Below are 12,267 nucleotides of genomic sequence, written 5' to 3' on the forward strand. Positions count from 1 at the left end.
TTTTGGTCATAATCCTACACATTTTATTGTGTGCATTCCAAAACACATTGAAGAGTCCAGGTGCAAACATGCTGAAGAGCTCACTTCCATATCCCCACAAGACTGCTGGTCCTGCCCTAACCCTTCTCGGCTTGCTTTTTAACAGACAAAAGCTCAGGTACAAAGGCTGCTAGTAAGAGCTAAGGTTCCATAAGCAATAAAGTGACTGACGCACGTGTCCCTGCCAGGGTGCCCCTGCCCTGTGGCCTCCCACAGAACCTGCCCAGAGGGCTGAAGCTACCACAGCCCAAGACCCTGCTGGCCAAGGCCCCTCTAGCTCCACTCTGTCCCTTAAACCAACCTGGAACATGGGCTTTCTGCAAGGCCAGCAGCAGAGGACCACGCTGTCTATCTGAGTCATGGAAATGGGGGCTGAGCAGGCTATTCTCATCTCTGCTGACCACTTCCTGCTGTTTGTGACAGGATGCCTTTTTCCACGTTTACTGCTGTTTTTGGCTATCTACCAGAGCTCCTACAACAGAAGGGAACTGGAGAACCTTGCCAGAAACCAGCCAGACCCCTGTTGACAGGTGGGGCTCCTATGGCTGCACTGGAAGTACCTTGCCCAGAGGCCCCGAAAGAGTCTTTTGTTTCCTCTTTCCCAGACATTTCCCGACCCTGATCCTGACCATGGGCAGGGCAGATGCTCAAGGGCATCCCTCTTAGGCTGAAGCTTTCTCCGGAACCATAGGGCGTCCTCTCTGTGGAGGCTAGATGAGACCCCCAAGGAGTGAGGGGAACCAGGGCAGTTTTATTTATGACGACGACATACAAGACTCCATGCTTAGGTTCGCGGGCGAGATAAAACCTGCGCCCAGGCCTTATGCTTCTCCTCAGGACTCCTGGGGGCGAACTTCTCCTGTAGTTTCTTCCACATGCCTTTATTCATTTCCTTGAACTCTCCCAGGGTGTCTGCAAAAGGGTAAGACCAAACAGAAAAGAGACTGAGTCTCAAATTTGATTACACATGTTGGCCCCATAGGCCTTCGCATGAGCACGCTTTGTCTTTCTCACAGTGTACTCCTGGAAAAAGGGAAGTGTGGACCTAGTTTCTGAAAAGCAAGGCAGATAGGCCACAGGGAAATGTAACCAGCAGCGTGGACTGAGCACTTGCACACCAGGCGTGTACCCAGCACACGGCACCCTCGGTGCCCTCATGCCATCAGTGTCTCCGCTGCACCCTCTATGCCAGCCCCACATGCACGGGCAAAGAAACACACTGCTGTCAGCCATGCAACTCAAGGCATGGCCTATGCCACACATGCCTTACTGTCTGCATTTTTCAGACATAGAGACTGAGGCACAGGGACAGTTAAGTAAGTTGCTCAGGTCACACAGCTAGGAAGTGGGAGAGCTGGGACTTGAACCTGGGTGGTGTGGGTCTACCACATGCTGTGGAGTTGAACAGGCACCAGGGAAGGGGACGGATCTGAGCCATCATCTCCACCTATCATTTCCTGACTGGGTCCTCTCAAACAAATTACCCACTGAGCCTCAGGTTCCTCATTGGCAAGGTAGAGATAAAAATACCTGCCTCAAAAGTTGTAGGGATTAAAGGAAATCACGGAGGTAGCTTGCCTGGCGTCTGGCCTGCACCCAAGAAAAGGTGGCCATCTTCATAGCTATGAAGGCAGCAGGGGGCTCGTGAAAGGCGGTGGGGCCCTTATCTAACTAAGCACGTGTGCACACACACGGACCCAAAGCTGGGTTTCTCTGTCGTGGTACCACTGACATTTTGGACCAGATGATTCTTTGTTGTGGGGCTGTAGGCTGTTTGACAGCATCTTGGCCTCTACCCATTAGATGTCAGTAGCAGAACCCTGACCCCACTCCCAGCTGAAAATGTGTCTAGACGTTGCCACATGTCCCTTGGGACATGGCCCCAGTCAAGAACCACTGGTCTAAAGTCTCTCCAGGGCTAAAATTCTACACCTCATTTTACCTGTATATTACATTTAGATTTTCCCCTAATGTCTAAATTTCATAGCCTGGATTTTTATGTTAACAGAAGTTCTAGAGAAAGAGAATAGCTTTTCTGAACAAAAAGGTGACTTGCCATTTATTAACTTGACTGTTAGTGGTTTCCTGACTAAATTAAGACACATGCCCTCCCTCAGCCACGAGCCCAGCATCCCGCCCTGGGACTTCCCACAAGGCCAGATTCCACTGTGGGCACAAAGCAGGATGCTGAGGGATGGACCCCTGACTACTTAACAAGCCGTGAGGCCTTTTTAGCCTCCAGTGACCCCAAGTCCAGGATGGTCACACCTGGAACCCAGACCAAGGCCCCAAGCCTCAAATCCTCTCACTACACACACTGCCAGGTATTTTCCTGGCTTGTCAGAGGAAACGTTTGGTAAGCTTACTCCACACAGTCACAACAGAAATATGAGGCCTGTTGTGAAGACGAATTAATCATCAGCAAGTTTCCTGGAGCCGATCTCTAGGCCAGAACAAGCAGTGGCACAGGTCGGGGGCTGGGGGTCTACAGCTGGTCTCCTGCACTTCGGCCCGACCCCTCCCTACTCAGAGACGTCCCTCCAGAACTTATTTCCATTCTAATTTCAAGTTCAAACTTTGCTCAAACTCTCGGGTCCTCACAATGACACTGCATCAATGTTGGTAATTTCATGGACCCAGGGACATAGGAATAAATTTATATATGTGTACGTATTTTTGAAACATTGACAATAAGGTAATCCTGCAGAGCAAAAATATCTTTACCCAGTTTTCCAGGTCCTGTAATGAAAATAGGATCAGGTGACATGATAGCAGGTGACACCACCGGGTGTGCGTCTGCTCAGCGGATAGGAGTTTTCTGGAAAGCCAAAACCCTAAAATGTAGTTGTTGAGGGCTGCCAGAGGAATAAGAAAGAGAAACTTCTAGAGTACCACCAGAAGGCGGATGTTTCAGGGCCATGCCCTCTCAGAAAAGGTTAGCCTATTTTTGTATATGATATCCTTGGCAATAAAAATAGTAATTTTCCAGAACCTGCCTACTTCAACCCAGGCTCCCCTCATCAGTGACAATGGAGACGGGAAGTAGAGGGGTGGGCTAGGCAGGGTATTTCCTTTCTGGTTTAATCATGGTTTATCAATGACTCCCAAACATACCTATTTAAATCCACTTCTAACCCACAGACTGGGCCAGATAACTCTTAGTGGATACCCCCATACATGTTTACTGAATAGCCTTTTGTTGTAATTAAAACCTTCGCTATAAAGCCCCCTCAGGATCATAAAAAGAAAATTATTTTCCTTGCAGCCTGATTTCAACTACTTCCATTCGGCAAATACGTATTCCCCGTTTCCTGCTGCCCAGCCTTGAATTTAAAAGCTCTAAAAATGGGTTTTCTTTTTTCAAATAATGCCTTTGACCACCCCCATATTCTATGGCCAAAGTATAGGCCCTGTAGCCTCAGAATTTCCTCTGGGCTATTCCACAAGACTTTCCATCTAGCATATCTGTCTTATTAAACAATTCCCTATGGCACTCAAAGAATCATTTGCAAACCAACCAGAAAGGAGAGCTGTGCTTTCAATACCTGTGGAGAGGATCAATTTGTACTCTTCCAACGACAGGCCACTGAAGCTGGTGTCTCTGGGGCGAGGGTACTGGTCATGTGGGGCAGACAGGAAGAAAAGGGAGGAGAGAGAGGATTAGTTCTGCAGCACTGCCTGCAACCAGAAGCCTGGTTCTCTAACCGCACTGCCAGGGCCTCCAGTGTTGAAACAAGAAGCCCTGCAAGGAGAAGAGCAGCGCCACCTGGGGGTCAGAGAGCGGCAGGCAGCCCCAACTTAAACATGCAGGGGAATCCCTCTCCGTAAATGGTAGACTGACTCAGAAGGATGGGTGGGCCCACGACTCTCATTTCTATCCAGCTCCTAGGCAATGCCCCACTGCTGTTGTTGAACCACATTTGAGTTGTGAGGATTCAGAAGAAATCCTTTTCCATGTAGGATAGGCATTTGGCCATGTACAGGGTGGGGCCAAAATAGGTTTATAGTTGTTCATATAGAAAATAATACAATAATTAATCAATAATCATGCAGGAATAAACTCTTTTGCATACTCACAACTGTAAACCCACTTTGGCCCCACCCTGTGTACTTGGGTAATTACTGAACACACTTTTAAAGCCTAGGATAAACTACATTCCATGTAATTTGGTCTGTCTTCCCCAGTCACCCCTTCTTTGTCACCAGTGTGGGGAAATGCCACTTCCATCAGAGTAGATGGGAAAATCTAGGACCCAGCAGTTGGTTGTCAGATACACCCAGAAGCACACATTTGGCATATATAATGCATGGCTTTTGTTCAAGATTATAAATAGCTTTTATTTAAGTGACCTAAATGCCTCCACCAGGTCCCTTTGTTGGCTTGGATGAAATTACTGGTTACATTTGAAAGTAGCAAAATCACAAGTCTTTACAAAACACTGTATAATCAGATTTTCACTTGTTCTTATAGGTCCTCTTCAGTCAGAGGGCTGGGGATATAAAAGACTGGCCCACTCACCTTGTGTTTATAATAGTTTGAATGGATTCGTGCTAAACTCTGGTACATCTGCTCGCAGGCCTCAGGCTCTGCAATCTGAAAAACAAAGAACCCCCATGGCAGTGAGCAAACAAGCCCTGCCTCCTACACCAGACTATACCTCCACGGAGCACCCTCCTAAAATCAGACATTCACGGGAAGCAGGGCAAGAGCTCAGCACTGGCCTCTCTGCTCCACAGGAAGCAAACCTGGCCTAAGCCCCCTAACTCCCCACTATTATGCAACAGAAATCACCTTTTTGGAGTAATGGCTCCACCTCAAGTCTCTGACCTGCAGAAAAAGTCATATCAACTGGCAAACATTTGTTGAGCATGTCTGTGCCTTGTGAACCACCGCACGGGCAGCAGCTCAGCGGGAGATATCACAGTGAAAATGCAATGCCAGAAGGGCATACCTCACAGAGAATGCTAAGGGCAGTGTGGGCTCCCAGGAGGTGTCCCCATGTGCACATGGTCAGTGTATGGCTGAAGTGAGACTAAGCTGGGTTCTGAAGGACACATGGGAGTCAGCCTTCCTGGCAGAGGAGTTGGCATGAGCAAGGCAGAGGAGGCAGGGATACTATCTATGCTTCAGACCAGCACTTGTGGCCAAGGGCTTGAATATGCAGATAAAAGAACCTGAGCTGGAGCAAAAGAAAAGAGCTTTTGAGCTAAATTTTGAAATGTATTAAATATTCTTTTATGAAAGTCAAAAAATCATCTAAGCCTTCAGCTGTGTTAAGTGGAGAGCTCTTGTAATTTGCAAGGAAAGAACATGAAGTACGTACATTAGGATGAGCTGAGTTGAAGAGAACCAAGAGAGTTCTGTTAGGTCCTGCTAAAAAGGACAAGGCCCCAAACACAGAGGCTGTGCGAAGAGAAACAGGGAAGTGGGGAAATATTCTGGGTCCCCAAGACACTGATATCTCTGCTGGGAATTCAAGGGAAGACACAGACGAGAGGTGGTTATTCATCCTTCATACCTCTTCTTAGTTTAAACTCTAGCCCTTCCCTCTGCCCCTGCTATAATTTATTTGTAGTCCCTTACATTATTCAGCCAAGATTCTGAAAGCTCCCCAGAACAAAACTTTCTCTTTTATGTTTTTTTCCCCCAGAATTCGAATGATGCATTTTTCCAACTTATTTGGGTTGGCTAAAAAGTTCCTTTTGTTTTTTTCTGTAAGATGGTTCTAGTAGCTCTTAGTTGTCTTTAACTTCATTTGAAACAATTTTGTTAGACTATATTGTGACAGCTGTCGTATCAGCATGCACTTAAAAAAATCTTACCCAAATTGGTGAATTTTCTGTACCCATTTTAATACTGAAGATGGAAGAAAAGATACATTTTCAGAATATTATGCTTTATTATTTCAAGAAGTGTAAAAAAAAAACAACAGAAATGCGAAAAAAAAAAGATTTGTGCAGTGTATGGAGAAGGTGCTGTGACGGATCGAATGTGTCAAAAGTGGTTTGTGAAGTTTCGTGCTGGAGATTTCGCGCTGGAAGATGTTCCAGGGTCAGGTAGACCAGCTGGGGTTGACAGTGGTGAAACTACGACATTAACTGAGAACGACCCACGTTACACCACGTGGGAGATAGCCGTACTCAAAATATCGAAATCAATAAAGTTATTGGTGAAAATGAAAAATGTGTCTTTTATGGACAAAACTAAACAGACTTTTTGCCCAATAAATCCTTTCTTGAAGGCAGAGCACAAATAAATCAGTTAAGCGTTTTACTAAGGCAGCTCTGCTTCTGCCTCCCTGTATTTAACTCATTTAGTTCTACTTGATCCATCACTGGGTTCGGCCCACTCATCAAAATAGCCTGGGAGCACATCAGAACAGAAAGGATTATGGGCTGAGGAGGTAGCCAGTGTTTGCTGAATAATAATCAAAGGCATTATCTGAGTGGATTGGGGATAAGGGATGAAAACACAGAACTGATGGAAAACTGTGAGACTGTGACTGAGTTTGGAGTCCCTGCCAGGCGGGCTGCATTTCCAGGGAAAGCCCAGCTGGGACAGAATTTTGCAGTGCCCACTCAGGAAGAGCTGAGTGAATATAAGTCTTCAGCAGGGCATGCGTAAGAGCTTCCGTGGGAGATAGAGGAACAGAAGGTACAAGACACAAAGGGAAAAGAGAACAACACCAGCACAAAGTTTTAAAGACTATTATGTAGGTTATGAAAAGATAATTGTGCATTTTTAATCTGTTGCTTGCTCTCTACACACCTGTAGAAATGTGTTTACTTATAAATTTCAGAGACATGCCCTGAGGACCTACAGTGTGCTGGTCCCCAGAGTGAGCAGTCTCCACGGCTGTGGAGAGCAGTGGCGTCAGATCGCCTGGGTCTGAATCCTGGCATCATCACCAACCAGCTCTGGAATGTTGGGCCAATCCCTCAATCTCCTCCTGCCCCCAACTCTCAAAAATTTTTTGCCACATTCGCTTTATTATTCTGTATATGTGCATATACATATTTTTCTCCTGATGCATTTGAGAATAAGGTAAAACACAAAGTCCCTTTGCTCTGTAAGATTTCAGCATGTTTTCTAAGAACAAGAACATTCTCTTATATAACCACAGTTCAACGACTGACTTCAGGAAATTTCACACTGATACACTTTCATCTAGTCCATCATCCATACTCCAATTCTGTCTCAGTAGGACTCTTTACAGGACAAAAAAACCCCTCTTGGCCCAGGATCCCCTGTTGCATTTATCTGTCATGTACAAACAATTCCGGGGCCTTTCTTTGTCTTTCAAGTACTAGTATTTTTGAAGCTACTGGCCAACTTAACCTTTCTTTTGACAGAGAAGTTAATAATAGCCCCTATTTCTCAGAGCAGTGTGAGGGTAACTAAGGTAATGCCTGGGCTGCTCTGAACTTGGGGCCAGGAACACTGATGAGTGTGAGGGCCCAGTTTTGTTACTATTATTAGTAGGAAACGGTTGTATAAGCACAGGCCTCTATCTCATAAACTGAGGGCAGTTCGGGCCGTTCCGGGTGATGGTGGAATGAAGGGTGCTGCGGGCGCACGGAGGCATCTACACTGCCCAGGGGCCGGGGAGGACCTGCCACAGGGTCCCAGTGGAGAATGAGTGGGGTTTGCTAGGACAGAGCAGGGCTCTCCAGGCACAAAACCAGTGCAAGCACATGCCCAGGGAACAGCAGTTAGGATATGGTCGGGGATCAGTGCTGCCTCTGTGACTGCTGGGGTGTGGCTGGAAATGAAAGTGAGGAAGGGACGGAAAGTCACTGACCCTCACTTTGTACCTACCCACACCTGCAGCCCAGACTGTGAGAGCTCTCAGCGGTCACCAAGTACTCCAGGGCTGGTTCAGCGGGGCCTCTGATCTTTGCCAAGTGAGCAGCTGTTGGCTGCACTTGTTTTCACCTGATCACTGCTCTTCAGGACCACCCCCTCCTACCACCATCTGACCACGCTCTTAGGAAAGGCACCAGAAGGCTGACCTGCCTTCCTCCCAGCGTCTCTCTCTGGGGCTCCTGCTGCTGGATCACTGAGACAGCACTCCCTCGTCGACCCCCCATCACCCTCAGAAATCTTGCCAATGCCAGTTTTCCTCCTGCTTCTTCTCTAACTTCTCTAATGGCGAGAATTAGTTTCTCAGAGGGCTGCTCAGCCACCTCCTACAGTACCCTAAGCGTGTGAGCAGGACAGTGAGAAGGGGGCAAGGAGGGCAGAAAGGGCAGGCTCACCCTCCCAGAGCATTTCTCCCAGAAGAGCAAAGACAGAGGATTTGAGTGAAAAAACAAAACAAAACAAAACAAAAAACAGCGACCCTTTGGGCTCCCTCAACCTCTTAAAATTCCTTCAGTAACAAAGAGACAGTGCTACATATTTCACATAATGCCTGGAGCTCAATTAACAATCCCAGGAGGAACCAAGGAATTGAACACCTAAACACCTATAAATAACCGATCACCAAAAAATGAACTCGTCACTCAACTTCCCATTTGAGGTCAGAACAGAAGGCTGTGGTGGTGGTTCTGTGGAGGTGACATGAGCCGCGCATGCCAACACCTACTATCCTAGTCACTGTGACCTAAGGAGACCGAGCCCTAGCCGCTCGCAACACCCAAACCGAGCCCCACAATTAAAAAAAGTCTTGCTTACTACACTTCATTCACAGACACTGGCATGAACATTCCTGAATTTTTAAACACAGTTTTCCTGATGAAATGTACCATGCCCTTAAAGAATGTTGTTTTTTAAAGAAATGTTCTTATATACAGGCTTTAAATTACCTGATTTTGCATTCACACCTAATGAGATTAGAGACACTTGAGGACTAATGGCGATGCTGGGTCTGAAAAATGCAGCAGTGGGACGTTATGAAAAATTCAGCTCTGCTCGCTAAATGTGAATAAAATAGATGTTCAACTGACAGTGTCCTTTATGGCTCTACTTTTGTTCTTTTGCATTTCGCCTGCTCAGCCATCAGTAAATTTCGTTTCCTTATTAAACTTTTATACATATACATATACGTTGGTGCCACAGGCACTGACTTGGATTTTCAAAATTGAATTTTGGGTGGTGACAGCAATTGGTACAGTGGCCCCTATTCTAGTCACACAGAGGGACCCATAAGCACTTTTGGGAAAGGGTGCCACAAATTGTTTTGCTAATTAAGGTAGAGCTGGATTCAGTCCAGGAGGATCTATGAAAAAAGGCTTTCATGACTTGGTAATGAACTTCTGAAATGAGTTCATTTTGTTATGGAAACCAATTCCCTTAATTCAATAGAAAATGTATTTCTTGAGCACCTACTATGTACAGTGCTCTGTTAGGAGGCTGTGGGAGGAAATAAAGACCCAGCCTCAGCACTGGAGAAGCTGGCAATTGATGAGACAAGACAGGATCGAAATAAAAAAATCAAACATGGCCCAGCACAGCACGCAACTGAGCGCCAGTTACAGGACATCACAGAGGGGAGCTGGTCACCAGGCCTGGCTAACAGGACGGGTGCAGCCACAAAGGTCTTGAGTTCCCTATTCTTAAGACAACAATGACAGTTGTTTTGCCACCTTCCCCAGCGTTGTGATTCTCATATTAAGTTCTCAGTGCTGTAGGGAACACATGTGCTCTTAAGGAAGCTGTAGATGGGGCAAACCCCATAAACATCACTGCACAACAGGACAGTAGGTGTAAGAGGTGTCAGGGGTGTTCCTGCTTCTCACCACCCCTCCCTCTTGTTGGGTTTGGCAGGGACCGTGACTCCCCAAAGTGCAGCCTGAGGTGAAATAAATGGAGGCAGTGGTGTTTGGACTCTGGTTTTGCATCTGAATGATGAACTTGTTTCCTGGTGAGTTCTGCGTTTTGCCGCTGTGTCCCACCTGAGGACCATCTTACTTCCCATCCTCCCCAGGGAAGACAGTGGCTGGGCCAAAGAAAAGTAGGTGGGTAAACACATGAGATGTTTAATAGTTTGCCCAAACTGTCTATGGTCAAAAAAATTTGGGCATGGAATGAGGGGAAGAAGTAGCTTCAAGTTCATGGAACAAGAGGCCTTTCTAACAAGAATAAATAACTCAGGTGGACTGGCAGCTAAGGAAAGATCAGGCACCAAGGAAGGCCACACCAGATGGGGCCAGGACAGAAAGTGGGGCTTGTCTCTACTTATCTTCTCCTGCCTCTTAACTCCCAAAGGGCCCTAAGTAAGTTGTGTTATTTTGTTTCCTCACCTATAAAATGGAAATAGTGATGGCTACTTGACTCAACTGCATGAAGGATTAAATTAATGAGATCATGCCAGTAAATGTGTGCGAGCATGTGTTCAGTGTTACTGTCAATGTAGAAGGCCATGCGGCTGCCTGTCCCCCTCCTCTAGAGGAACAAAAAGGCTGTGGAGCAGAGCTGTCTCCCCTCCAGTCCTTTCTTTCTGGCAACTGGCATAACCAAGGGGGAGCTATACACTGATCAGCTAACCAGGTCTAATGCCTGCTGCTGGCTTAATAAAGAGTCTACCAGACCACCTTTCAAGGTTCTTTCAAGGACATCAGAATGATGTACTATGACAGTGGTCCTGAGTAATGTGCCTGCTACCACCATGATGCACTGGTTCACCCTACCAGGGATGCATGTATTGGCTGCTGTGCAGCTGGCCACCAAGCCATCAACTGAGTCAGGACTTGTATCTGTGGTTATGACTCAAACCTGTGTGGTCTTCTATTGATCAGAACTGTCTCCCTAGGTAATGACAAAGGATGACAACTCCGAAAGAGAAAGCTCTATCCTCCTTTTCTGGCTTGTCTTACATTTACAGTTTAGTAGGTGAATGTCATACTCTCTTACTCCCCAAGGATCTCGCCTATGTTGGCCTCTCTCAGCAGACAGAGTAAGTCATGTATCTGCTCAAATGTCTGCTTCTTGGTGGTTAAGGGTCAGGTTCTGTCCCTTGTCTGTGGCTCCTGAAACTCCCTACACAGTGAGCTCTCATATCAATTCTCACCACTCAACCTCACAGAACATACAAATATTCCCTTCTTACTCCTCACTCCCTCCATCTAGTTCCTCTACACATGCAACTAGACCCCAATGATATGCCTCATGAGCCACAACCATTTCTTTTGTCTATTCATTCAGACATTTACCCAATGTCTTTTATGTGGGGTGGGTAAAATGGCAACATCTCTATTGTCAGGAAGCTCACACCAAAACTATGTAGGGAGCAGAGCCCTAGAGGTTTGCAGAGTTGGGATGAGATAGGATTCTTGCCTTAAAGATCTTTATGCTTTGGGCTGGTGAAGACCAAGAGGTGAGAGGGTCTTCAGTGTAGTATAACCCCCGCCCCTCAAAGCTCTGAGCCAGACACTCCATCCATGCCCACCACCCACTCAGTGATCAGTTTCAGTGATGCCACTGGGCATGTTCTTGCTCCAGTAAGTGGGCTGGCTTGGCTCTGTATTGGGCTAAGTTGGAAAAAACCAAGTTCCTGCTTTGACGGGTTATGGCTAAATTGAGCAAAAGTCATTTCTTCAGACTTCATGTATGTATTACATTTTGTATCTCTGACCTCTTGCCTGCACCCCAGGCTCAAATATCACACTGCCTACTTGACATTTCCCCTTGGAAGCAAGTGCAATCAGCATCTCAAGTTTAATGTGTCTAACACTAAACTGAAGATGTTTTTTCCATACCCCACCTATTCCTCATCTAGTGTTTCCCATCTTAGTAGATGGTACCACCTTCCACCTAGTTGCTCAGGCCAAAAAAACCTAGGTGTTAGCCTTGGTTCTTCTCTCTTTACCCACATCCAATATATCAGTAAGTTCTGTGATGCACCCTTTCCACTGCAACCCAAATGCAGCCCACTCCATCTGTGCTGCCAACCTCATTTAAGTCACCTCCTTTTCTTGCCTGAGATACCATGATGGCCTTTTCTCGTCTCGTTTTACTCTTGTCCCTCGTAATCCATTCACTACATACAACCGGAGTAATCGTTTTTAAGGAGTAAATCAGGTCACATCAAGCCCCTGACTAAAACACCCAATGGCTTTTCACTGGCCTTATGATAAAATCTAACTCCCAACCAGTACCTCTAAGACCCAACTGTGCCTGGTTCCTCTATTCTCTTCTGACCTCAGTTCTTAGCAAACTCCGTTTCCCACACTACTCTCCAGTCACTGTCGCTTTCTTTCTGTCCTCTAACTTGCCAAATGGCTTCC

General features: G+C 46.4%; 1 protein-coding gene across 1 annotated transcript in view; it reads right to left on the reverse strand.

Annotated features, from left to right (window-relative positions):
• UQCC2 (ubiquinol-cytochrome c reductase complex assembly factor 2) overlaps positions 1-12,267 on the reverse strand; it is a 13,795-nt gene continuing 1,528 nt past the window's right edge. Inside the window, exons 2-4 of the mRNA XM_037052779.1 lie at positions 4,559-4,633; positions 3,585-3,654; positions 1-951 (exon numbers count right to left, since the gene is read on the reverse strand). Coding sequence (XP_036908674.1) covers positions 824-951; positions 3,585-3,654; positions 4,559-4,633 — 273 coding nt within the window. The 3' untranslated portion in view covers positions 1-823. The remainder of the gene's footprint in view (positions 952-3,584; positions 3,655-4,558; positions 4,634-12,267) is intronic.

This window comes from Sturnira hondurensis, unplaced genomic scaffold (genome assembly GCF_014824575.4).
Source record: "Sturnira hondurensis isolate 20B ecotype Veracruz unplaced genomic scaffold, ASM1482457v3 Scaffold0007578, whole genome shotgun sequence".
NCBI lineage: Eukaryota > Metazoa > Chordata > Mammalia > Chiroptera > Phyllostomidae > Sturnira > Sturnira hondurensis.